Source organism: Myotis nattereri, assembly GCF_964212035.1.
Source record: "Myotis nattereri genome assembly, chromosome: 9".
Taxonomy (NCBI): Eukaryota; Metazoa; Chordata; class Mammalia; order Chiroptera; family Vespertilionidae; genus Myotis; species Myotis nattereri.
In genome coordinates this window covers 655,832-679,945 of record NC_138084.1, presented here as the reverse complement: position 1 = coordinate 679,945, position 24,114 = coordinate 655,832, and the positions used below count along the sequence as shown (strand labels likewise).

The 24,114-nt window shown below is 68.4% G+C and overlaps 1 protein-coding gene across 1 annotated transcript in view; it reads right to left on the bottom strand.

Annotated features, from left to right (window-relative positions):
* The window catches only part of KCNQ1 (potassium voltage-gated channel subfamily Q member 1), a gene marked incomplete at both ends in the record, with an annotated part of 88,536 nt that overhangs the window by 29,731 nt on the left and 34,691 nt on the right, over positions 1 to 24,114 (bottom strand). The window contains 8 exons of the mRNA XM_081099271.1: positions 2,404 to 2,548; positions 3,257 to 3,379; positions 4,068 to 4,163; positions 5,694 to 5,804; positions 12,195 to 12,335; positions 12,941 to 13,037; positions 13,354 to 13,432; positions 13,619 to 13,745. Of these exons, the coding sequence (XP_080955397.1) occupies positions 2,404 to 2,548; positions 3,257 to 3,379; positions 4,068 to 4,163; positions 5,694 to 5,804; positions 12,195 to 12,335; positions 12,941 to 13,037; positions 13,354 to 13,432; positions 13,619 to 13,745 (919 nt within the window). The remainder of the gene's footprint in view (positions 1 to 2,403; positions 2,549 to 3,256; positions 3,380 to 4,067; positions 4,164 to 5,693; positions 5,805 to 12,194; positions 12,336 to 12,940; positions 13,038 to 13,353; positions 13,433 to 13,618; positions 13,746 to 24,114) is intronic.

Here is a 24,114-nt window from a genome sequence, read left to right as displayed (position 1 = left end):
GGGCCTCCCCGCGGTCGCCGCGTTCGCGCTTTCCCACAGGGGCGCCTGGGGTGCGCCCACCCGGAGGGCGCGATCAGATGCTTTCGCATTTAGTAACCAGATAAGTGAAAAGTCCCAGCGCCTGGATTTGTATTACTCTTATCATAATGCCGCTTATCAGCATCTTTTCATCCCTAAGACTGATCGGTATTTCCTTTCCTGGGAACTGCTTTTTCCAGACTTCGGCCTTTTCTCCCCATGATTTACAAGAGCTGTGCAGCACGGTGATAAAATTAGCCCTGGGTCTTCGAAACGAGGGGCAGCTCTGCTCCCAGAAGGGTTTCTGGTTCTTTTCTTGCTTTGCGAAATATTTTTATTTTGTATGCTTCTCTCGTGGAGGCAGAACGGACACGTCACGAACTACATGTGTTTAAAGTGTACGGTTTGGTCACCTTTGACACAGGATGAGACCATCGCCACAGTCAAGGTCATGGAGGCATCCCCCCCCCCCCCCCCCGCAACACACACACTCGAGTTTCCTGTGTCCTGCGGACGCCTCCCCAAAACTGTCCCCAGGCCCCCCCATCCCTAGGCGACCACTGAACTTGTCCCTCTACAGAGGTCTGCATTTTCTGGGTTTTATATGAGTAAAATAAGGGAGTCTGTACTCTTTTTTTTTTTTTTTTTTTAGTCTGGCTTTTCTCACTCATAATTATTCTGAGCCCAAGGTTGCAGGTTTGATCCCCCGTCAGGGCCCATACAAGAATCAATACACGAATGAATGCATCAATAAATGGAACAAACCTCTCTCTCTCTCTCCAATAAAAAATAATAATTACTATTTTGAGATTCACCCAGGCTATCATGCACATTAATCATTTATTTCTTTTTTTAAAATATATTTTTATTGATGTCAGAGAGGAAGGGAGGGAGAGAGAGAGAGAGAGAGAGAGAGAGAGAGAGAGAGAGAGAAACATCCATGATGAGAGAGAATCACTGATCGGCTGCCTCCTGCACGCCCCACACTGGGGATCGAGCCTGCAACCCGGGCCTGTGTCCTTGACCGGAATCGAACCCGGGACCCTTCAGTCCACAGGCCGACGCTCTATCCACTGAGACACACCGGCCAGGGACCCGCAGAGCTGATTTCTGTTTGTGTGTGAGGAGGGCTCCGTTGTATGGAGACAACAACTTTAAAAAAGTGTTCCAAACCCGCTGGGCTTCTGGGTCCCCATTTTCCTACAACTGCCAGGAAGCTCCCTGTGCAGGTGAGAGGCGTCCGTCTGCGGGAGGGGGTGCGTCAGCCTGGCCCTCCTGTCCGCTCGCCCACAAGTGCACCTGCCAGGCTCAGTCGTCGGACGGAGCAGGACTGCAGGCGCCCCACGGGGAGCTGGGGCCGTGGCTGTTCCCAGGGCTGGCACCGGCCAGGTCCACCCCCTCCCCCCACGCCAGGCTCTCCACGGCCCGCCCTGGGTCACCCTCGGGGGGAGGCTCGACGCGGAAGGCCGGCTGACGGTCGCCCGCGCCGGGGAAGAGAACCAGCCGTGCAGAGCCGCACGCCCGGCGCCGGCCTTCCGGGCACGGACGCCTCATCAGCATGCGGCGGGCGCGCTGTGCGCCGGGCAACGCGGCTGAATGGACGCAGCGCCGGCTCCGCAGTCGGCCGCGGGGGAGGCCTCTCCCCGCGCCCAACCTGCCCATTAGCATCCGCAGAAAGCCCCCATTTGCATCCCGACAATGGCCCTGCCCCCAAGCCCAGCCGTGGGGCACCGGGCATCTGTGGGCACAATTGTCCTTTGTGCCCACTCCGGCAGCAGCGGGAGCACGTCCCGGGCTCACCGGCAACGCGGCTGGGCCAGAGCCACAGCCAGACGGCACGTGATGCGGCCGCAGGCAGCCCGGGGCCCCACGGGGTGGGTGCCCGCTCCGTCCCGCCCGCCCGGCTCCCAGGAGGATGCCCACGGCAGTGTCCCTCCCCCCACACAGTGGCTGAGGCCCCTCCCAGCGCACTGCCCACCTCCTGCCAGGGACGATCACGAGGTACAGAGGACACAGCGGGGTCAGTGCCACCGTCCTCACAGCCACGGGCACCCGTGGGTCCCAGGACCAGGTCCGCGAGGGGAGGGGTGGGCCTGGGAGCACAGCGAGTGGAGCGCCCCGTGCCCACGCCCCTGGTAGGGGTCTGTGTGGGGGCCACCCCCTCTGCTGACTCGGGGCACCAGCCACAGCAGGACTCGGCGCCCTGGAGTCTAGAACAGGACGGCTGGAAGTCGGGGCAGGACTCTGAGGCAGACGCCGGCCCAGCGGGCCAGTGCCAGGCCCTGGGGCCCCTGAGCCCACCCGGCGACGGCAGGGTCCTGGGCAAGAGTGGGCAGGGGTCCGAGCCGCGCCCGCCCCGCTCAGCCTCCCCCGGGGGGCCCTCACCGGCGCTGTCGTAGCCGTCGGCGGAGAAGGGGTCCAGCCGCCGCTCCTCCGAAGCCGGGTCGCACGTGATGTGAGGGATCGCGAACGCCTTCTCTCCCGGACTCACCCCGTTGTCCTTGTCCAGTTTGAACTTTTTCTTCTTTACCTAAAACACCCAGCACGGACAGTAAATTGGCGGTTCATGGGAGTCTTCCGCCGGCCTCGGAACGCCCGCGCCAGGGGCCCGGCCCCAGCGCCCTCCCACCCAGCGTGGGCTGTGGCACCGTGGGCTGCCCTGTGGGGCTCGGCTCCGACTCAGCCCCGAGAGCTCACGGCCAGGGGGCAGGTGGACAGAGGGACGTATGGGAACACGCCAGGGCATGGGGACCAGGGCTGGGCCCCCGGAGGCTCAGGCACGTGAGGGGTATCTACGGGGCCAGCCCAGACCGCCCGGAGGACGTGCCCTGGCGGAAGGAAGGGCACAGGCCGCGTGGGACCCTGGGAGAAGGTTCCGGCCGAGGGACGGCGGGTGCAGAGGCTGCAGAGGGAGCTGGACGCTGAGGCGGGTCCCCCAGGGAGGGTGTGGGCGGCAGCGGGGCCGTCCACCCGCCACTCCCCATGCAGCCCCACCTGCCCGGAGCCTCCCGCTATCCTGGCTGTGACAGTCCAACACGGGGCCCCCTCAAGGGCCTTCTCCCACAGCTGTCCCGCCTGGGGACCCCACGCTGGCCCGCCCGCCGTGGCCTGGAGCCTGGGGACACTGGGATGGCGGGTCCAGCATGGGTGTCCCCCCAGTGCCCGGGGCTGACCCGCACAGTCCCCGCCTGCCAACGCTGGCCCGTCCTGGGAGCGGGGAGGGGTGGGGGGCGGGTACCATGGCCGACTTCTTGGGCCGGGGGCTGGGGGAGAGCATCATGTGGCCGCGGGGCGGCTTTCGCACGTAGATCTTCCAGGTGGCGGAATCGGGGTTCTCGGCCGCGTAGCACCTCCACGCCGTCTGGAACCGGAGGGAGAGGCTGTCACCGGCCGAGCCGGCCGCGGGGCCCCGTGCGGAAGCTGCAGCCCCCATCTTGCCGTGCCCCCACCCCTACCCCCACCACAGGACAGCAGGGCCTCCCTTGCCAGCCCCTCGCCTCCCCAGCCCCCCGAGGCAGCGGGCAGCGGGCAGAGCACGCCTCGCACCCAGGGCTGCGGCCCAGACCACAGAAGCCTTGGACTGTGTGCGACCCTCCTTGGGGGCCGATGGCTGCCACTCTCTGAGGCGCCACAGTGAGGGCAGGGCAGGGCAGAGCCGAAGGGCTGGGCTCCCTCCAGCCAGGATGCCAGGGGCTGTGGGGGCACCAAGCAGGGCAGGAGGAGCGGGCCCTGGGGCTGGCAGGAGGCGAGGCTGAGTGGCCAGGAGGCAGAGGCCCCGAGGCCCAGGTGCCCGCTCTGGACGGGACAACTCAGAGGAGGGGGCCGTGCGCCACGTGTGGGGGGAGGGGCAGCAGGGCCTGGTGTGAGGCTGCATCCTGGGCCCTGTCGTGTTGGCCATGGGAGCCTGCGGGGGGCGGGGGGGAGGTGGGAGGTGCTGGCTGGTGGGGCTCCTGGGGCAGAGACACCACCTGTGGGCGGACCCCACACCCACTGGCACTCAGGACGGCCCCCAGGCCCTGAGCTCCCGGGGCCGCCAGGCGGGCCCTCACCTGGATGAGCGAGGCTGCAGCCGGGATCTGCCGGTTGAAGTGCTTCTGCCTCTGCTTCTGCTGCACCTTCAGGGCGAACCCGGAGCCGAGGATCCCCTGGGAGAGACGGACCCGCGTGGTCAGCCCAGGCAGAGGGCGGCCCGTCGGGGGAGGGCCCTGCTGGACCCAGGGGGGCTGACGGCAGGGACCCGCTCCTCACGCAGGGAGCCCCCCGTCCGCGGAGGGTCAAGGCGTACAGACCCGTGCACTCACACAACACTGTGCTGTGGCCGTGACGTGCGTGCACCACGCACAGTATCCACAACACGTGCAATGCGTGTGCACCACGCACAGTATCCACAACACGATGCGTGTGCACCACGTACACACGGGGCACGGGTACAGACACAACCCGTGCCTGGGCGCAAAGCATATGCAAATACACACTCTGAGTGCACCTGTGAGACACACATGCACATGCATTCCACACGCACACCCAACACGGGACACAGCACACAGTGTGCATGCACACGCACACACACGCAGAGTGACCCCGATGTACCCCTGGGCTCCGTTTACCCCTCGGCTGTGGGTTCTGGGAAGGATGTGGATCACCAGGTGCCCGCGGGGGAGTCACTATTGGGGTTCACCCTACCCGCTGGGGACTGAATAAGCCGGCTGCACCCAGTGTGCAGGGACAGGCCACTCCAGCAGCCACTCCACTGGGGCTCGGGCAGGAAGCTGGCTTCTCGTGTTTTGTCCCACTAAGCAGTCTGCTCACAGCAGGACCCTGCACACAGTGGGGCTCTGCTCACAGTGGGGCTCTGCACACAGTGGGGACCCTGCTCACAGTGGGACCCTGCTCACAGTGGGGACCCTGCTCACAGTGGGACCCTGCACACAGTGGGATCCTACACACAGTGGGGCTCTGCACACAGTGGGGACCCTGCTCACAGTGGGACCCTGCTCACAGTGGGACCCTGCACACAGTGGGGCTCTGCACACAGTGGGGACCCTGCACACAGTGGGGCTCTGCACACAGTGGGGCTCTGCACACAGTGGGACCCTGCACACAGTGGGGCCCTGCTCACAGTGGGACCCTGCTCACAGTGGGGCTCTGCTCACAGTGGGGACCCTGCTCACAGTGGGACCCTGCACACAGTGGGGCTCTGCACACAGTGGGACCCTGCACACAGTGGGGCCCTGCTCACAGTGGGACCCTGCTCACAGTGGGACCCTGCTCACAGTGGGACCCTGCTCACAGTGGGGCTCTGCTCACAGTGGGGACCCTGCACACAGTGGGGCTCTGCACACAGTGGGGACCCTGCACACAGTGGGGCTCTGCACACAGTGGGGACCCTGCACACAGTGGGGCTCTGCACACAGTGGGGACCCTGCACACAGTGGGGTTCTGCACACAGTGGGGACCCTGCACACAGTGGGACCCTGCTCACAGTGGGGCTCTGCTCACAGTGGGGACCCTGCTCACAGTGGGGCTCTGCACACAGTGGGGACCCTGCACACAGTGGGGCTCTGTTCACAGTGGGGACACTGCACACAGTGGGGCTCTGCTCACAGTGGGGCCCTGCTGTCCTGGAGCCCAGGGGAGGCTGGTGAGCCGCGGAGACACCCATGCAGAGCACCTACCGCTGGGAGCGCGAAGAAGGAGATGGCAAAGACGGAGAAGCAGGAGGCGATGGTCTTCCCAACCCACGTCTGGGGCACCTTGTCCCCGTAGCCGATGGTGGTGACCGTGACCTGTGCAGGGAGGGGCAGGGCGACAGTGGTCAGCAGTCGAGGCCCCAGTATCCCGCCACGGGCATCTGTCTCGCCTAAACCACCTCCACCCACCTCCACCCCACGAGCAGGGCCAGGCGGTCTCGGCAGGACTCTGGCTGTGCTGCCCTACTAAGCGGTCTGCGCACAGTGGGGACCCTGCCCGGCCAGTGCGCACAGGGTGGTCGGGATCTCCACGCTGCGCGCTGCTCCTGGGCCCGCTCCCTGGGTGGGCACGGCCCTGGTGCCAATGGAAACCAGGCCGCGTGGACGTGCAGGCCTCCCGCCCGCGCCCGCGCCTGCCTCACCCTGGAGGAGGCTGCCCCCAGGCCACCGACGTCGCTGCGCACGGCCCCCCGGAGGCCGGCCGCGATGAGAGCCGCACGGATGACACGCACTTCCTGACCCCACCAGGCACATGTTTCTTGTGCCCTTTCCTCCCGAGAAGCAGCCGCAGCCCCGTCCTCCTCCCGTCTGGGGGCCTCCGTCCCAGGCTGCGGAGTGACATGGGGCTGGGGCTCCCCCACTGGGCCGGCCTCCTGCTGCCACCGGAGGGCCCCCCCACCCCCCGGCTCCAGCGTGAGCTGACAGGGACATGCTGTAGGGACTCCGGAGCCCACCCAGGCGGGGCCAGCTGCTCAGCCCCCCGGCCCAGCCCCGAGCTGCCCCCGAGTCTGGGTTTTCCAGGGCCTGGCTCGAGCCTGGGCAGGGGACCACGGATGCCCCGAGCCCCCGCTGCCCCCGGGCGCAGCTCACACCTGCACACAGGACAGCAGGCTCGGTGCCGAGTGTCCCCGTGGCTCCGGGGCCGTGGGAGACCTCCTGGCCGGCCCTGCTGCCCGTGGACGGCCGGCCTGGGCCTGGGCAGTGGCTTCTCCCTGTGGGACGCCGGGCCAGCGAGCAGCCTCCACAGCCCGAGGTCTGCGGGGAGCCTCCCTTCGATCCCCGGCCCCGTGAGCCCGTGGGGGGAGCGGGGACGTGGAGGCAGGGCCTGGCAGGCCGCTGAGCAGCCTCTGTCCGCCTGACGGTGAGGCCCTCCCCGGCCCACGCGGCATGGTGACGGCGCAGAACCCGGGAGCGAGGCGAGGCCGGGGTGGAAACGGGGCCGGAAGGAGGCACGGGACATGGAGACACAGCGGATCCCACGCCAGCAGCGAGCGGCCCCGGCCGGCCCGTCACGCACACACACGGCGGACACCGCGCACACGCAGCGATGTGCAAGGGCCTGGCGTGCAGGAGGGTCACACGGCACACACGTGCATGCACGGCACACGCACACGCACACGGCAGGGTCACACGCACCAGCTGCTGCCACGTCGAGCCCGATCCCCCGGCACACTCAGACGCGAGCCCTCGCTCCCAGAGCAGAGCCGGGGGCCTCAGGGTGGAGACAGACCCCCCCACCCCGCATGCGGCCAAGGGAGGGCTGAGGGCGGGTGGCAGATAAGGGGACCCTGGGGGAGCCAGGCCCCCTGGTCGGCGGGGTGTCCTCCTGGGAGGGAGGGCCTGGGCCCACGTGTGACGCCTGGGCCGCAGCTGCCTCTCCAGGGCCCGGCACCCGGAGCAGAGGCAGCGTTGGGCCTGCAAACGGGCGCTCTGCCCCCCCCCCCCGCCCTCTCTGGGAAGCAGAGGCCTCCCTCGGAAGTTGGTTTATTTGCGTGAACAGACATTATTAGCGTATCAGGAGCATCTCCTATTTTCAAGGAGTTACTAGGGAGGCATTTAAAAGTCCCTCCGCTTCCTAACGTGCTCAGCAGCAAAGAGAGAAGCCACGTGAGCACACGCTCTCCGGGACTTCGATCGTCAAGAGGAAAGAGCTCCTGCCAGGGCCTCCCGGCGGGGGGACCTCGGAGACCAGGCGGCGGGGAGGCCGGTGGGGCACCCACACCTGGGCACCAAGGTTAGGGCGCCCGGAAACTCAGGAAACATAACAAAGACACGTGCCCCAACCTTTGAAACGATCACAATTCCTGCAAGAGCCCAGCGAAGGAAGTGAGGGAAGGAAGGGCTGAGGGGCAGCGGGACGGGCGGCGGGCGGCCGGCGAGGACGCCTGAGACCACCCCCTCAGCACAGGAGCCGGCTGGGCCCTCCTGCCGGCCCCGCCCGGGCCTGGCCCACGCCGTCCGCGTCCGCGAGGGGCAGGGGCTGCCGGCCGGCCGGTCAGCGCAGGTGGGGGTGCCCGGGCCGGGGCTCCCCAACCCCCACGGCGAGCACAGGCCCCGAGCCGGGCCGGCCGGCCTCGGACCCTGTCACAGACCCTCTTTGTCAAGTTAACGACGTCCTCCCGCCTTGGAGGAAACGGCCGACCCCACGGCTGTTTGTTTTTCCGGAGCTCGCAGACACAGGCAGCTCAGGAATGGGCCTCGCCGCCGCCGCTCGGAACTCGCCCCCGACGCGGCGCTAGAATGCAGATCGGCACGTCCGCGGGGCCCACAGACCGGGGGGCGGGGGCGGGGGACACGGCGCGGCCACCGCGGCCTCTCCCGGGCGCCGGGACGCTCAGACGTGGCCACACGGACCCGGCCGGCCCGTCCCAGGGCCGCGGAGCGCCCTCGTCCTCCCAGGAGCCTCTGCTGCTCCACGTCCCTTCCGAAGGACGGGGCGCGAGAGGCCCGCCAGCCCCCGCCCCCATGCCCCCCACGCTCTGCCGAGGCGCTGGGCGGGCACCCTGCAGCCTCCTCCTGCAAGCAGCACCCTGCAGGCCGCCCTCCGGGGCCCAAAACCTGGACCCCACTGGGCAGGAGGTCATCCCGTGGCCACCGCACAGACGGTGCATCCAGGAATGGCTCGGCCGTCTTCCCAGCGGGGCGGGTGGCAGGACCCTCGAGGCCAGAGGGCTAAGGAGTGTGACGGACGCTGGCAACCATAAACACTTTAGTGTGAATTAGCTTGCTCTGGGCCACCCTGAGCATCTGGCTCTGGGCCCTGCCAGGAGAACGGTGACTGGTAGCTGCCCCCTAGAATGTATCACCAGCCTTTCCTGCGTCCCTGTGGCTTCCTGTGCGCTCGCTCACACCGCTCTCCGACGATCCATGGAAGGAGGTGCTCATCGTATACGCACTTCACAGATGGGCCCAGAGAGGTGGGTGAGCCCCCCGGGCCACACAGCAGGTCAGTGGTGGAGCTCGGATGCCGCCCCGCGGCTGGCTTTGGCCCCAGGCTCCTGCCCATCTGGTCACGGCACCGTGTCCTGTCTCGCGGTGTCTCCTGATGCCGTCATCGTTTCTCTCCCCCGGGCTGAAGCTGGCGAGCTCTTACCCTCGCTGACATGTGCTGAACCCCACCCCACCCCCAAAATCAATCCTGCACACCACCCCCACTGCGCACCCCCAGGTGTCTGCCAGGGGGCAGGACGTGAAGCTTCCTTATAGACTCCTACTCATCCTGCAAAACCCAGCTGTAAAAGCCCTTCCTTGGGGAGGGCCCTCTGGCTCAGCTCCCAGAATCCACAGTGACCCCCCACTCCATGGTCCACAGGCACAGGGCTGTGCGGGGGCCGCTGGGTCCCCCCAGGACCTGGATGCACCCTCAGGTCCCCCCAGGCTTCCCCCAGAGGAAGGGCCCTGGGTGGGTGGGCTCTGAGCGCTGGGGTGGGGGCCTGGCTGCCACCCCTGGGGCCACGGGCCTCCATTTCTCCAGCTCCAATGAGGTCCTGACGCGGGCCCCACCCAGGGCTTCTGCCCGAGTGTCTGGGAGGCCCTGTCCTCACCCAGGCGCCCACTCGGCCCCAGAGCCCTCTGCCCGCCCCCTGCCAGGACGCCAGGCAGCCCGCGAGGCCGAGCTGCTGGGGCCGCGTGGCGGAGGGCGTGAGCGGGAGGCGGGCCAGTCTGCATGCGGCCGAGGGCAGGGCCGGCTCCCGGGTTTTCACTCTGGACTCTAAATTTAGATCCCGGGAAACCAGCGCCCAGCAGCCTCCGATCGGAGACCCCGGGCACGAAACAGAGGCGCCGTGTGTCAGAGCCCGTCCCCGCTGCCCCGGCTCGACACAAACACTCGCGTTTTGTTCCAGGGGCAAAGGAAAAAGCCTTCCGTCCTCCCCACACCCAGCGGCTGGGCGTGGGGCGCCGCACATGGGGGAGCGGGGAGCAATCACACCAGAGGGGCGTCCCCACCTTGGGAGGGTGGGGGGCAGGGGGCACCGGCCACAGAGCCGGCCCCTTCGCTGCGCAGAGCGGGAACTGGGCCTGGGCGAGGGGAGCACTGCTGTCCTGGCTGAACAGTGTCCCCTGAAATGTGTGTCCACCCGATCCCCAGCCTGTGAGCGTCCGTGGACACAGGGCCCTTGTCACGGAGGCTGAGGGGTGACCCAGTTATCCCGACCAACGACGAGTGTCCCCGTAAGAGACAGAAGATGTGCCACACGCCCAGAGGGTCCTGGGCCCCCCAAAGCTGGAGGCGGCAGGGGGGCCCTCCCCAAAGCCTCCGGAGGGAGCGCGGCCCCCCGACACTTAGAGGTCAGCCTCCTGGCTTCCAGACCTGGGGAGCATGCGGCTGCTGTGTAAGACCCCGGGGGGGACCCCGGGACTCTGGGACAGCCCTGGGGACCAACACCCCACTGCCCGATGCCAGGCAGGGCCACCCCGAGGCACCGGCTCCTTCACTCATTCGTTCACCCGGCAACCACCAGGGCTGACCGGCGGGGGGCACTGGGCCACCCCTGGCTCCTATGGCCCTTGGGGCCCACACGGCTCCCGGCAGGGCTCCCGGCTCCAGAGGGGACGCAGCAGCCAGCACTCAGGCCCCGACGCCTGACGCCCGACGCCCTGCTGTTGGGTCCTCCCCCGGCGCCTGAGCAGCTGGTCTGGGTCCTGGGCGGCCCGGGCATGCAGGTCAGCAATGGCCCGGCCGGTGACCCTGGCCCTGTCCGGGGTCCTCACCACCCAGTGGTAGGAGCCCCCCGTCTCTCAGGGCTGGGCCGGGGGGAGGTGCCTGTGCGCACGTGGGGTGGGGGGTCAGGGGGTGGACGCAGCCGGGACACAGGAAGCCGATGCACAGCAACTGCGTGGTCACAGATGCCATTGGCCCGGAGCCCCAGCCAGGCAGCTCTGTTTGTCCGAGACGCGCCAGGAACACAGCCCATAACTCAAGCCGCGGGGGGCACCGGACAGCTGCAGGGGCAGCCGCCGCGATGAATGGGAGCTGTTTGCCCCCGGGCCCGGGTGTCAGGGGCCCGGGCGGCCCAGGGCCCAGCGGGAACAATGGCCAGGCCAGGGCCCACGGTGGCCGAGGCTGGGGCTGCAGCTGACGGCGAGGCCTGGGGCACCGGTGCCAAGCCGGGCACAAAGGGGCCGTTTTCCTGGCCGGCGGGCGGATGTTTGCACAGGTGTGGGAGTGGGCGCGCCGCCGTGCGGAGGGCGGGGGCAGGGGGCCCTCGCTGCCCGCAGCTCCAGGAGCCGCGAGGAGGTGGGGGCAGCGCCAAGCCTGGCCGAGCCTAGCCTTCACCCACGTGCTTCTGGCCCTGGCAACCCTCTGCCCCTCACCAGGGCCGGTGCCCCCTCTGCCCACCACGGGCCAGCTCGCTGCTGAGGGTGAGGCCCCCACCAAACCTGCGGGGGCTGCCGCCCTGGACCTGAGGGGCACGGGCCTATGGGAGGGAGGCCGCCAGGGCCAGAACCAGGGCCATGCCCACCCAGAGCTGGGCCAGCGTGCCCTCGCCTTCGCTGAGCAGCCTGGCACGTTGGAAGCTTCCAGAAAACACACGGTCTCCACCAATGTCAGGAGCCCTGTCTGGGAGCCCAGCCTCGTGGATGGGGACCCGGGAGCAGCAAAGGCACGTGCCTGCCCGGAACCAAGGGGCCTCTGCCCCCACCATCTGAGAGGGGTGCCCGCTGTGGGGGACGGTGGGGAGCCCTGGAGAGAGGGGCCCTCCTTCTCGGAAGGAGAAACACGTGGGGCTGGCACAGGCCCTGCCCCTGCCCAGTGCCCCTTGGACCTGTGCTGTCCCCAAGGCCCTGGCCCACCTCCCGCAGGTGCCACCCTCTCGTCTCCCTGGTCCGAGCAGGCCGGGGTGCCCCCCAGCTCAGGGGCTCCTGCTCCGCCACTCGCCTCCTAGGCCGCGAGCTCACGCAGCCCCTGAGCGCTATGCCCGGGGAAGGGGCTTGGGAGACCAGGCCGCACGCCTGGCCCCACCGCTGGTGGCCGCACGCCTGGCCCGCACACGCCCAGCCCTGCGCAGGCGGCGTTTCCGGCTTTGGGGCTGGGAGTCCCCATCAATGAGGCATCGAGTCTTGAGAAACCAGAGCCCAAGGGCCACAGGGCGCCATCCTGCCCCCGTCTCTGCCCAGGCCCCGGGGGGTGGGGGGTGGGGGGTGGGAGGGAGCTGAGGCCGCACAGCCCCCACCACACCGACCGCCCGCCTGCGCCCGACCTACCACTCCCCACCACAGGGCGTCGGCGTAGCTGCCGAACTCCACGCGGCCCGCCTCGTTCACGGCGTCCTTCTCGGCCAAGTACACGAAGTAGGAGGAGAAGATGAGGCCCAGGAAGCCGATGTACAGGGTGGTGATCAGCTCCTGGGGGAGAGGGCGGGTCAGCGGGCGGGTCAGCGGGCGGGTCAGCGGGCGGGTCAGCGGGCGGGTCAGCGGGCGGGCGGCGGGCTGGGGGGGCGGGGGGTGCGGCCGCCAGGCCCCACGGCACCCGGACGGGGACGTGCCATCTCCGCCACGTCTCCCCGCGGACCCTGCACTTCGCAACGACTACTTCTCACAACTCTCATCAAAGACGGCGGTGGGGCCCCACCCCCGGGAGCCGGCAGGCCCACCATGGCCTGGGCACACGGTCTGGGCGGCAGGGGCTCCCTGGCCGCCCGGCTCCCTTCCCGCGGCGTCGAGGGCGGGTGGGGACACAGGAGCAGCAAAGGCACGTGCCGGCCTGGAACCACGAGCCCCCCCTCCCCGCCCGGGGCGGGTCTTGGCCCGGCTTTAGGTTCGGAGCCTCTGGACCGTCCCGTCACCTGGCTGTCCTTGCCTGTGCCCGACAGTCCCTTGTCCCCCCCCCCCCCCCCCCGGAAGGAATGGGCACCCCATCAGACGGGCAGGCCAGATGCCAGCCACAGGCCGCTGTCCCCGCCCCGGCCCTGTCCCCGCCCCGGCCCTGCCCCCGGCCCGGCCCGGCCCACCTGGCGGTGGATGAAGACCACGGAGCCCAGCAGCCTCCAGGTGCCGCCCTGGCGGTCCACGTGCAGCATCCGCAGGATCTGGAGGAAGCGGATGCCCCTGCGGAGGAGAAGCCTGTGTCCCCCCGGCCCCCAGGCCCTGTCCCCCCGGCCGTGAGCCGCCACTCACCGGGCGCACCCGCCCCCCGTCCCCTCGCCCTTCCCGGGGCCTGGCCAGACCTGCACGGTCCTCCCCCCGCCCCCACCCTAGGCCGCCTCCGGCCGGATCCCCCATTTACAGAGGAGCAGACCGAGGTCCCTGGATGGTGAGGTCACAGCCCGAGTCCAGACAGCGAGGGGGAGCCTGGGCCAGGCCTGCACCCCTCACTCAGCTCAGCCGGGGGCAGTCCCGGCCCGAGAGCCTGCAGCCGGCGTACCTGATGGCCGAGGTGGCGAACACCTGCCCCTTGGAGCCCACGCAGAGGACCACCATGGAGGCCACGACCACGATGAGGTCTGCGGGCGGAGAGTTCTCGCGTCACCAGCCCGGCAGCCGGCTCCGCGGAAAGAGCCTGGCGGGTGGGGGGACGGGGTCCCCCAAAGGGACTGTCCCGGCACCTGCAGAGCCCACCCGGCCCACCCCAGGCCGGCCCGCTGGCCAGGAATCTCGGGGGACACTCCGTGGGGACGGACGGGACTCACCGATGATGGAAATGGGCTTCCGGGCGAAGCGCAGCCGCCCCCAGACGCCCACGTACTTGCTCCGGCAGCCGGCTGACCAGAGGCGGACCACGTACTCCGTCCCGAAGAACACGACCAGCACGATCTCCTGTGGGGACAGAACCGTGAGCTCACCTCGCGGCCGCTCCGCCGCCCATTCCGCAGCCCCACCGGGGCCCTGCCGCCCAGGCCACCGGCAGTGGGCGCCCTGCTCTTCAGACCAGGCCCAGAGGGCGGGCCCCCCGGGCTCGGAGCGGCTCTGGGTCGGGAGGGTGCCCCGGCCTGGCCCGGGGCCTGCAGGCTCCAGCCAGCGCTCTGCACAGCGCGGAGCCCGAGCTCAAGCCGTGCAGCCTCCAGGGTCACCCGCAGCCTCGGGCGGGGAAGGGCCAATGGGGTCAGAGGGCATCACTGGCCCCATCCCGAAAGGAGGGGCAGGGTCAATGTCGGCGGCCGTGACTGCCACGGGGGAGACCCCTGCCATCGCCCAGGCTCCGAAAAAGGCTGTGCCCCATGTCAGCCTGCAGCCAGGGACCTGGGTGAAGCCGGGCCAATGGGAGTTACAGCGGATGGACGCACAGTGGACAGGCGGACGATGGAGGGATGGAGGGAGAGCGGGTGGGCGGGTAGACAAGGGAAGACAGGCGGGTGAAACTCAACTCAGAAGGCCAGCGCCTACGCCTGCCACCACGCTGGACGGCCGGGTGAAACGGGCCGATTCCTAGAAACGCAAAACCTGCCAGGACGACACCAGGGAGAGGCAGCCACGCTGGACGCGCCTGGGACTGGCTGGGAGCTGGAGGCGGGCATCAGGCCCCTCCCGGGAAGGAGAGCCCTGGGCCTCCCGCTCTGCCGGGGAAGTCCATCCGGCGCTTACAGAACCGGCACCGGCCCGTCTCTGAAGTTCCCCAAAAGCTGAAGAGGAGGGGACGCTTTCCAACTCGTTCGGCGAGGCCAGCATCACCCCGATACCGAAGCCAAAGGCACCACGAGGAGAAAGAAAGAGAAAAAAACGCCCAGAGCCCCGTCTCTCAGGAGCGAGGACGATAAAACCTTCGGTGAGACCCAGGTGCGCGGCCGCTTATCGAACAGATTAGGGCGACGACCACGTGGGGTTTGTCCTCGGGATGCAAGGACGGTTCCGTGTGCGAACCTCAACCAATACCACACCGCACCCCGACGGGACAAGGAGCAAACACACGGCCTCAGCCAGCTCGGAGCAGGCGCTCGGCAAAATTCAACCCCCTTTCGGGCCCAAAACACTCCACAGACCAGGAGGAGAAGGGAGCCGCCTCCACGGGGTAAAGTCTCCAGAAAAGCCCACACCAAACAGCGTCTGGACGGGGAGAGGTGAGAGCCTTCCCCCCAAGACCAGCAACAAGACAGGGGTGCCCGCTCCCCCATCGACTCGACGCAGCCCCTGCCTTCCAGCCGGAGCCGGGAGGCAGGAACAGGCGGCGAGAGGCATTCAAACTGGACACGAGGAAGAAGAGCCTGTCTGCCAGCAGGTGATGCGAACTCAGCCGGGGAGACCCTCGCAACCCCCCCCCAAACCCTGCTAGGCCTCATCCACGGGTCTGGCAAAGCGGGGTACGGGGTCAGCACACAGAAATCGGCGGCCTCGCGGTATCCGCTGCATTGTTCCGGCCAACAATGGGCGATCTGCACAGGAAGCTGCCAGCGCGGCTCTGTCTACACTGGCATCAAGGGCGCATGAAGTACCGGGCACTTGCTTAGCCACGGAGTGCGCGGCCTGCACGGGCAGAGGCGAAGGGAGGCACGTCACCGCACACACCCCATCGCCGTGCCTGGCAGAGGCCGCGGCCGAGCCGGCGATTCGGGGCGAACCCTCGGAGACCCCCAGAAACAGAAGAAAGGCGTCTTCGATGTGGGTGGCATCTCCCGGGCACCCAACAGCCCCGACACCCCGTGGTGCCTCCACACAACGGCATCGCGCTCGGCCTCAACGGGGAAGCGGATCCCGACACAGGCTCCCACGGGGACAGGCCTGGAGGGCGTTGTGCTCAGTAAGACGCGCCGATCGGGGGTCAGGCCACTGACAGCTGGTTCCCTGTCCCGTGCCCCCACCCCAGGACCCGGCGCTGGCAGGGGCGTCTGCTCCCAGGGGTGGCAGCAGCAGGCCCCGCTCCCACGCCCAGTGTCTGCCCTCCCGCCACGGAGCCCAGCACAGGGGCGCTGGGCGCTGCCGGCAGGCACTCACGCGCTGTGCATTAGGGCGATGGGATGCCTGTGCCACCCGGCTTGTGTGTGGGGCCCGGCCCGTGGGTGACGGGCGAGCCTGCGGAATGCCGCCTGCCTGCCTTTTGCAAAAACGTTCTTGGTTTGTAAGGTCGAGTCCTTCAGGGGCCGGGGGTGTGTGTGTGGTTGGGGACACGGGGAGACAGGGGCAGGGCAAACGGGCGCAGACTCTGCGGCCTCAGGGCGGGCACCGGTCCCTCCTCTCTCCCCAGCTTCGGGGGCAGCGGCCTTGGCTGGGAGCTGGCTGAGCCCAGGGGTCAGGGGGCACGTCCATCTGTCCACCCCCCGCCCAGGCGGGCACTGACGCAGACACACGGGATGAAGAAGGGAGGAGGAACGGACGGGCGCACGCTGGCAGGGACCGTCTCGCTCACTTGTGTCTCGCGAACGCCCCCAACGGCACGGCCGGCCGCCCGCTAGCAGGCTCTTTTCTCATTTCGGGGCATTTTTAAATCACTGAACTCGTCAGCGCTTCCTAATCAGATCGGGAGCGACAGGCGTCTCGGGCGAGACCTTAAAGGAATGACCGGCAGAGCCTCGGCCGACGGCGGCGTGACCCCCGGTTCATCCGGCCTCCGCGCCGGGGACCCAGCTGCCCTGCCGTCGGGGGCGCCGGCCGAGACGCGGGACCCCTCCGGAGGGCGAGGTGTAGGAATAATTTTAAACAATGCTAATCCCCAAATCCTGTTTGAGTCTGGAATGCAGAGCCGGCCGCTGGCCGCTGGGCTCACCGTATCTAAGTGGCCCGGGCCCCCGGCTCGGCGACGCGGCGGCCGGCTTACCGGGAAGGGACGGGAGGGAGGCCCGAGCCGGTGGCCTCCACCCGCCTCCGGTGCCCGGCAGCATGGCCCTCAGGGCCACGGCCAGGCTGGACCTCAGAGCGGGCGCCCTCGGCGGGGTCCTGGGGCTCCTGTGGCCGACACTCCCGGGGCCGATGTCCCGGCCGGTCCAGTCCAGGCAGCGCCGGCTCGTGGTGCCGCCCCTCCTTCTGGGAACACCCCTCCTCACTGTGGGTTTAGGGGGGCCAGCCTCCGGCCTCAGGGCCCACCCGTCATGCCCGGGGGTCTCTGTCCTGGGAGGGATGGGCCCCAGGGAGCCCTGGGTGTGCGCCCGGTCGCCCGTGGAGATGGCCCTGAACTCTGCCCCGAAGGCGGGAGGACAGGGGCCTCGCCCGCGTCAGGGGTGAGACACAGACACCCCCACCCCCCGCACTGACCCTCCGACAAAGCGAGCCTGCCTCCTGGCTGCGGGCTTCACAGATGGGCCGGGGCCGGTCTGGGCGCCGGGACTGGGTACAGACAGAGCATGGCCGCCTGCCCGAGGCCCCCGGACCTGAGACACAGGGACGTGCGGGGTCCGAGCAGCCACCACCCCCACCCCCCTCTCAGCGGGGGGATCTGTGTCGTTTAGAATTGTCAGTAAGGACAACGTTCCCACAGACACCGGTTACAAACGGGCGGAGAGCTGAGAAGATGTGCCAACGGCCAGCAAGCCCACGGAATCCCTCGTCGCCAAGGAAACACAGACCAGACCCCGGGAGGCGCCCCTCACACCCACCAGGGTGGCTCCACCAGAAAGAAAAAAACAGCCCGGCCGGCGGGGCTCAGGGGCTGAGCGTCGACCTAGGACCCAGGAGGTCACAGTTTGATTCCCGGTCCGGGCACAGGCCCGGGTTGCAGGCTCCGTCCCCAGGGTGGGGCGTGCAGGAGGCGGCCGGTCCATGATCCTCTCTCATCATTGGTGTTTCTGTCTCTCTCCCTCTCTCTTCCTCTCTGAAGTCAATACACATAGATTTTTAAAAAGAAAAAAACTGACAACAACAAGTGTTGGCGAGGACATGGCGAAACCGGAGCCCTGGGCGCTGAGCTGGGAACGCCTGGCCCCTCGCCGGGCGGGTCGTGGCACCGGACCCTCTGGGCACACCCCGGGCAGCAGCGCCCCAAGCCCTGCCGGCCGCCGTGGCCAGGAGCGTCCCCCCAGCCGCCTCCGGCCGCGCCCCTCACCTTCAGGCACAGTCAGCTCAGCAGTGAAGGAACCACCGAGCTCAGCCAGGGGCTGCAGCCACGACACGGGGACCGGGGCACAGAGGGCGGGCTGGGGTGCGGAAGGGGCGAGGGCTCCCCCACGGTGTGGCACCCACGCAGCCCCCCCCTCCCCCCCCGCCCCGCGCACCGACCCAAGACTTCCTCCTCACGGTGGAGCCTTGCCGTCCGGCAGACACACACCAGGCCACGCTCACGAGAGGAGCTGGGCCAGGAAGGCACGCAGGCCCCGCCGGGGGTCCCGGGGTCAGGGCACGTGATCCGGAAACCCCAGGAGTCGAGATAAAGGTTTAGAAAAGCTGGTGCTCATCTGGGCTCGCTCTCGGGCGCGGGGGGAGCTGGCAACAGCTCAGAGGTTTCCATCGTGGGGATGAAGGGCGGCGGCCGCCTTATCTGCTGCTTCGTTCTCATCGGCCTCGTCCTGGGGGGGCTTCAGGGCGCTGCGTCCGGGGCTCCCCTGCGGGCACCTGTGCCTGAGCCGCCTGGGAGCACTGGAGCCTGAGCTGCTCGCACGGAACCGAGCGGGGCCCGGCCACACGCCCCCACCTCTGGGATGAAAGCATTGCTTTCGTTTCGGGGGTTCTGGCTGCGCAGCCAAGGCAGCCCCGTGATTCTGACCCGGCGCCCTGCTCTGTCAGAGGAAAGGTCACCTTTCAGGGAGGGGTTCAGGGGGCTGAGGGACAGCAGGCTAGGGTCAGGGCTGACCAAAAGCAGGAATCGGGTCTCGGACAGCCGTCACCGTGGACCCTGGTGGCCTGTGGGCGCTGACGTGCCCGACGCAGACCGGCCTGGGGACCTTAGGGCGCCAGGGCCCCTCGAAGGCCTCTGGGCGCGGGGCCTGCCCAGCCACCTACCGGCCAGGGGTGCGCTGCAGGGCGAGGGGCTGCCTCTCCCACAGGCTCGCAGACCCGGGGGCCGGAGGGTCCCCCCAGCCGCTGGCCGGCTCGGGGCAGCTGTTTCTTCCACGTGGGCCCCGCTAAGCCGCAGAGGGAGCGGGCCCCGCGTTCCGGGGTCAGCTGGCCGGACGGTGCGAAGCAGGCGCGAGGGCTGCTCAAAGCGCCCTTTGTTCAGGGTCCCGCCTGCGGGCAGCTGCTACGGCCGCGCCCCCGTGAGGCTCCTGGGCCCCCATGACATGTGCTGGGCACAGCTGGGCCTCCATGCACGCCGCCTCCCGCCCCACGGAGCACCAACCTCCTCCCCACCCGCCCCCCACCCCCGTCCCGCCACAGAGTCGCCGGGCGTGGGGCAGGGCCCGGGGGCGCCCCGTGGAGCGGGCAGAGTGGGGGTGGAGCAGGGCCGTCTGCTGGGACCCCGCTGGGAACTGACCGGCCCGGGTCCCCCGTCCACCTCCTCCCCAGCCCTGTGCTCAGCCACTTCCCTTGCCCACAGCCCCCCACAGCCTTGGCCTGAGTCCTGGATGCCCACAGTGACCCTGAGAGTCTGCCCGCTGCTGCCCGCGACCTCTGACCTGCCCACCGGGCGCTGGGAGTGGTGGGCGGGGTGACCCTTGTGGTGAACGGCCCCAAGAGAGAAGTGACAGGAGGAAGGAAGGGGGACCCAGGTCCCAGCACAGGTGGGGCGGGGGGTGGGGGCTGGAGGAGGGCCTCACCCACACCTGTCTCAGGGCCCCTGCCATCGGGACCCCATGCCACCCCCAACTCAGAAGATCCCTCAACATGACACCCGAGCCCCTAGGACACACCTCAGGCCCTTCACACCACCCGGCCCGGCCTTCTCTCCCGGCCCAGGCGGCGGGACTCACCCAACCCAGGGGACCCCGACCCCCTCCCAGCAGCTCCCCAGGCCGGGCCTGCCTTTTCCACTCGACCTGGCCCAGCACGGACCCCCAGCCCAGCGCCCACCCCACACGGGACATTCCGGGGGACACGCCCGCCCCTCCCGAGCCCTCGCTCGGGTCTGTGCTGCCTTCTGCAGGCTCCGTGGCCACCTGGACCGAGCCTTGCGTGCCCCCCACGTGGGCATCCGGGGGACTCCTCCGGCAGCGCTGACAGCCGTTCAGGAAGCACCAAGACTGTGAGGATGCCCCTTGAGCAAACCCGTCCTGCGTCCAGAAGCTCGGGCGGCCCTGCTCCTGCCCCACACTTGTCTCTGCCCCCGTCATGCCGGTGCCTGTGGACGCCTGGCACTCGTCACCAGCTCCGCAAACGGGTCGGAGCCCCTCGGAGAATCAGGACAAGACGAGCGACGCGGGGCCCTGGCCTGTGCTGGGCCCCCCATCGTGAGCCAGAGCCATCCCAGACCACAGGCTCCCGGCCCCGCCCCCCGATAAAGACAGCCACGCGGCGAAGCAGCGCGGCCCCTCGGCCACTTTAATTTCACGTGGACTGACCGACGGTGCCACCAGGCCGACCCAGGGCACTGACGATGGACAGCTGCTGGAGGGGCCCCGCCCCGGGACCCTGCCCGCTGCACCGAGGGGTCCCGGGCACAGCAGCCCCCCAGCACTTGGCGGGTCAGGGAGGCAGGCATGGCCCTCTGTGGGCGGGACTGGGGTGACCCGCTGAGGACACAAAAGCGACGCAGCCCCAGGAACCCCACGGAGACGCGGGCGCTGGGAGGCTTGGCGGACGGGTGTCTGTGTGTTTGTGCGCCAGGTGATGTGCGTTTTCTCGATTGCTATTTGCTTTTAACGGGGAAACGTCGCCCGTGTGCGAGCCAGTGCTGGCAAACCCAGCGAAGCACCAGGCAGCCCCGGAACCCCGGTGTGAGCACCGCCCACCGTCAGGCAGTGCTGGGGGAAGGGCACACGGCGCCCTGCTGCCACGCACAGGCCACGCCCAGCTCTCCACGTGGCCGCACGCTCATCCCACCCGAAGAAATCCAGGCCGTTCGCATTTAGTGTAAAACCGGGTCCGCCGGTTCCTTCCCAACGTCCTTCGATTGCTGCTTCACGTGTGGCTTCCTCCGTGTGGCCTGTGGCTTCTGAGCAGACCGCTCCGTCTCCCTCATGCAGGCGGGCGGCCCCCCAGCCTCTAACACCAGCGAGACCCTCCCGGCCCTAAACGCGGAGCCGAGCCTGCCCTGCGCTGGGGAGCCCCCACCCCAGCCATCCTATGGGACAGGACTGCGTGTCCGACTCAATTTCTTCCCCCTCCCTTCACCCCTCGACAGCCTAGGGGGTGAATAAAGCGATATCTCCAGCATCACTTCCATAGGCTTCACAGGAACCCGCACAGAAATAGATATAGATATGGATATAGATGTAGATGTAGATGTAGGTATAGATATAGGCATAGACAGGTATAGGCATAGGCATAGGCATAGGCATAGGCATAGGCATAGGCATAGGCATAGGTATAGATATAGATGTAGGTATAGATATAGGTATAGATATAGATATATAGATGGATATGGATATAGACATAGATATGAATGTGGATGTAGAGGTAGAGGTGGAGGTACAGGTGGAGGTGGAGATAGAGAGATAGAGATAGAGACACAGGTATAGGGAGATTATTTATTTTTCTGCCAGAAGCCTGCGTGTGGGGGTGTCCGGTCTCCTCCTGGGCAGGCCCTGGCCCTGGCGCCCGCCACACCCTGGCAGGAATCATGACCCCACAGGCGACGAGCCCTGGCCGCTCTCCTCGGGCACCAGAGCAGCACGGTCAGCGTGAACCCAATGTCCCTGCTCCCCAGGCCCAGCCGCAGTCCCTGTTCAGGGGGAGCTGTGTCCCCTCCGACTTCACACGTCGAGGCCCTGAGCCCGGGGCCTGTGGACGGGACTGGAAATGGGGTTTCTGCGGACGGACCCAGCCTGATGGGACCCCGACACGTACGCAGGCAGGGGGGCCCCACTGAACTGAGGGCAGAGACGGGCGAGGCTTCTGGGGCCCAGGGAGCCCACAGGTCACCGCAAACCAGCAGGAGAGGGGGAGGGGGGCTGGATCAGACATGTCCTCACGCCGGAGGGAGGGCATTCCCTGAAGAGGAGCCGCTGTGCCCGGGCTGAGGGCAGGAAACGCTGGGCGGGGTGGGAGGGGGGGGCACCCAGGACTCTGAACAGCAAGAAGATCCGGAACCCCCGAGCCCCCTGAACGGCTCGGGGCCAAGAGCCCCGTGAATGGGCCTCGCGCACAGCAGTGGCCGGGGGCCGCCCTGCAGTTGGCGGTGGGAGCGGGAGGCCTGTGAGCCGTGCCCTTGGGACACCCCAGCGCCCGTGGCCAGCTGTACGCGCATTTAGAGCAGCCCCGTCCCCCCGCCGGGCTATTCCCGTCGGCCGGCCGGCCACGCGGGGACCCCACTACTGAGGGCTGTTCACCCCAAAGAAGGCCCACGCTGTGGTCGCCACTACCGGGGGGCTGGGGCAACGGGCGGTTGGATGTGACGGCCGAGCCCGAGCTTCTAGAAAGTTCTATAGAAGAATTCGCCCGGAACTAGATGCGCACCAAACCCAGAGCCTCCGATGGACGGCCTGTCTAACCGTCTGGCCGAGGGGCCGGGAAGGTTGCGCGCAAGTGGGGTTTCCTGCAGCCGAGCCGAGGCGCCCGGGACCCGGGGACCCAGCGGGCGGTCGGGGAGGGGGGCCTGTGTGTGTGGGGGGCGTGCCCGTGGGGAGCGGGTGCCGTGAGCGCACGCGGTGTGCACGTGTGTGCGCCGTGCCCGCCGGGCCCTCGCTCCGCCTGGCATCGGGGCGGGACGGGCGGTGGATGGGGACCATGCTGTCCCTCGGGGTCGGGGAGGGGTCGGGGAGGGGACGGGGAGGGGTCGGGGAAGGGATTGTGCAGACTCTGCCGTCTGAAGGGCGGACACGTGAGCAGCTTTTGCCGCATGTTTTTCTAAGGCTGGAGTTCATGGAGCGAGCGCGAGGCCGAGGGCTTGCTGGGCGCGGAGGGCGGGCCCCGCATTCCGTGCCTGAGGGGGGCTGCGCCCCCAGAGCACAGCTGGAGGCCCCCTCCCACATCCCCCCACCCGGCCGCCCTGCGCCGGAGCCAGCGCGGGGCGCCCGCTGGACGGCCAGCAGCACGGGGAGGGGGCGGGGGGCGGGGGGCCCCAGCCCGCGCTCCCTCTCCCGGCAGGGAGGAGCCCCTCCTCGAACAGCTGCGTGCGGACGCAGCAAACCCACGGTCCCCAGGCCCCCGGGCTGACATCCATCACGAGGGGCCTCGCTCCCCAGCTGGCCGGGCTCCGCTCGCGGAAACGTGGGAACCAGCCCCTCCACCGACACACAGGCTCCACAGCGGCTCAGGGGAGCAGGGGCGCCCGCGGGCCGGGTCCAGGGAAGACACGGGGTCCTAACGGGGTTCCCACAAAGACAGCTCTGGGCCGGGGGCTCCGCACGGTCCCCCAACATCTCGGGAAGTGGGGCAGCCATCGCACACGCAACCCCCCGCCCCCCCGCTCCGCCTGAGCGGGCGCCGGGCCGCCCAGCCCTCCGCCAGCCCCTCACCTGACGCCAAGAGCAACGCTGCTCCGGGAACCCGAGCCCCAGGCAGCTCCCTCGTGACCGCAGATGCGGAGCCCGCCCGCCCGGCGCTGGCAGGCCGGCCCGGGATGTGCTGGTGGAAAACGCGTCCTGACCGAACGGCCGACGTGAGGGGGTCAGCGAGGGGCCATCTGTACCTCGCAGCAGCGAGGCGTTAGGAAGAGGGGAAGGAGGAAGAGAAGTCAGAGCTGGTGGACGCCCGGAAAGGCCCCGGGTGCCGGGCGCCATGTTCACCAGCCAAGAGAGAAACACATAACCCGCTCGATCGACGCAGGGAAAACGTTTGGCAAAACCCAGCTCACTGCCCATCCCGGCCGGCATGGCTCAGGGGTTGAGGGTCGACCTAGGAACCAGGAGGTCACAGTTCGATTCCCGGTCAGGGCACAGGCCCGGGTGGCGGGCTCGATCCCCAGTGGGGCGGGGGGGGGGGGGGGGGCTGCAGGAGGCGGCGGATCCGTGATTCTCTCTCATCATGGATGTTTCTCTCTCCCCCTCTCCCTTCCTCGCTGAGATCAATAAAAATATATTTAAAAAACAAACAACAGAAAAAGCAGAGGTGGAAAAGGAGGAAAGAAAAGCGAGTGTTTGGGTCGACAGGGTCATCTCCCCGGAGAATCCTGATCAAAAAAGAGGGTTCGAGGGCGAGTGAGCTCAGCCCCGGGGACCAGGTTGGCCCACGAGCAGCAAACAACCCAGACGAAGCGGAGACACGCGGTCCGCGGCCCAGCACACGGAAC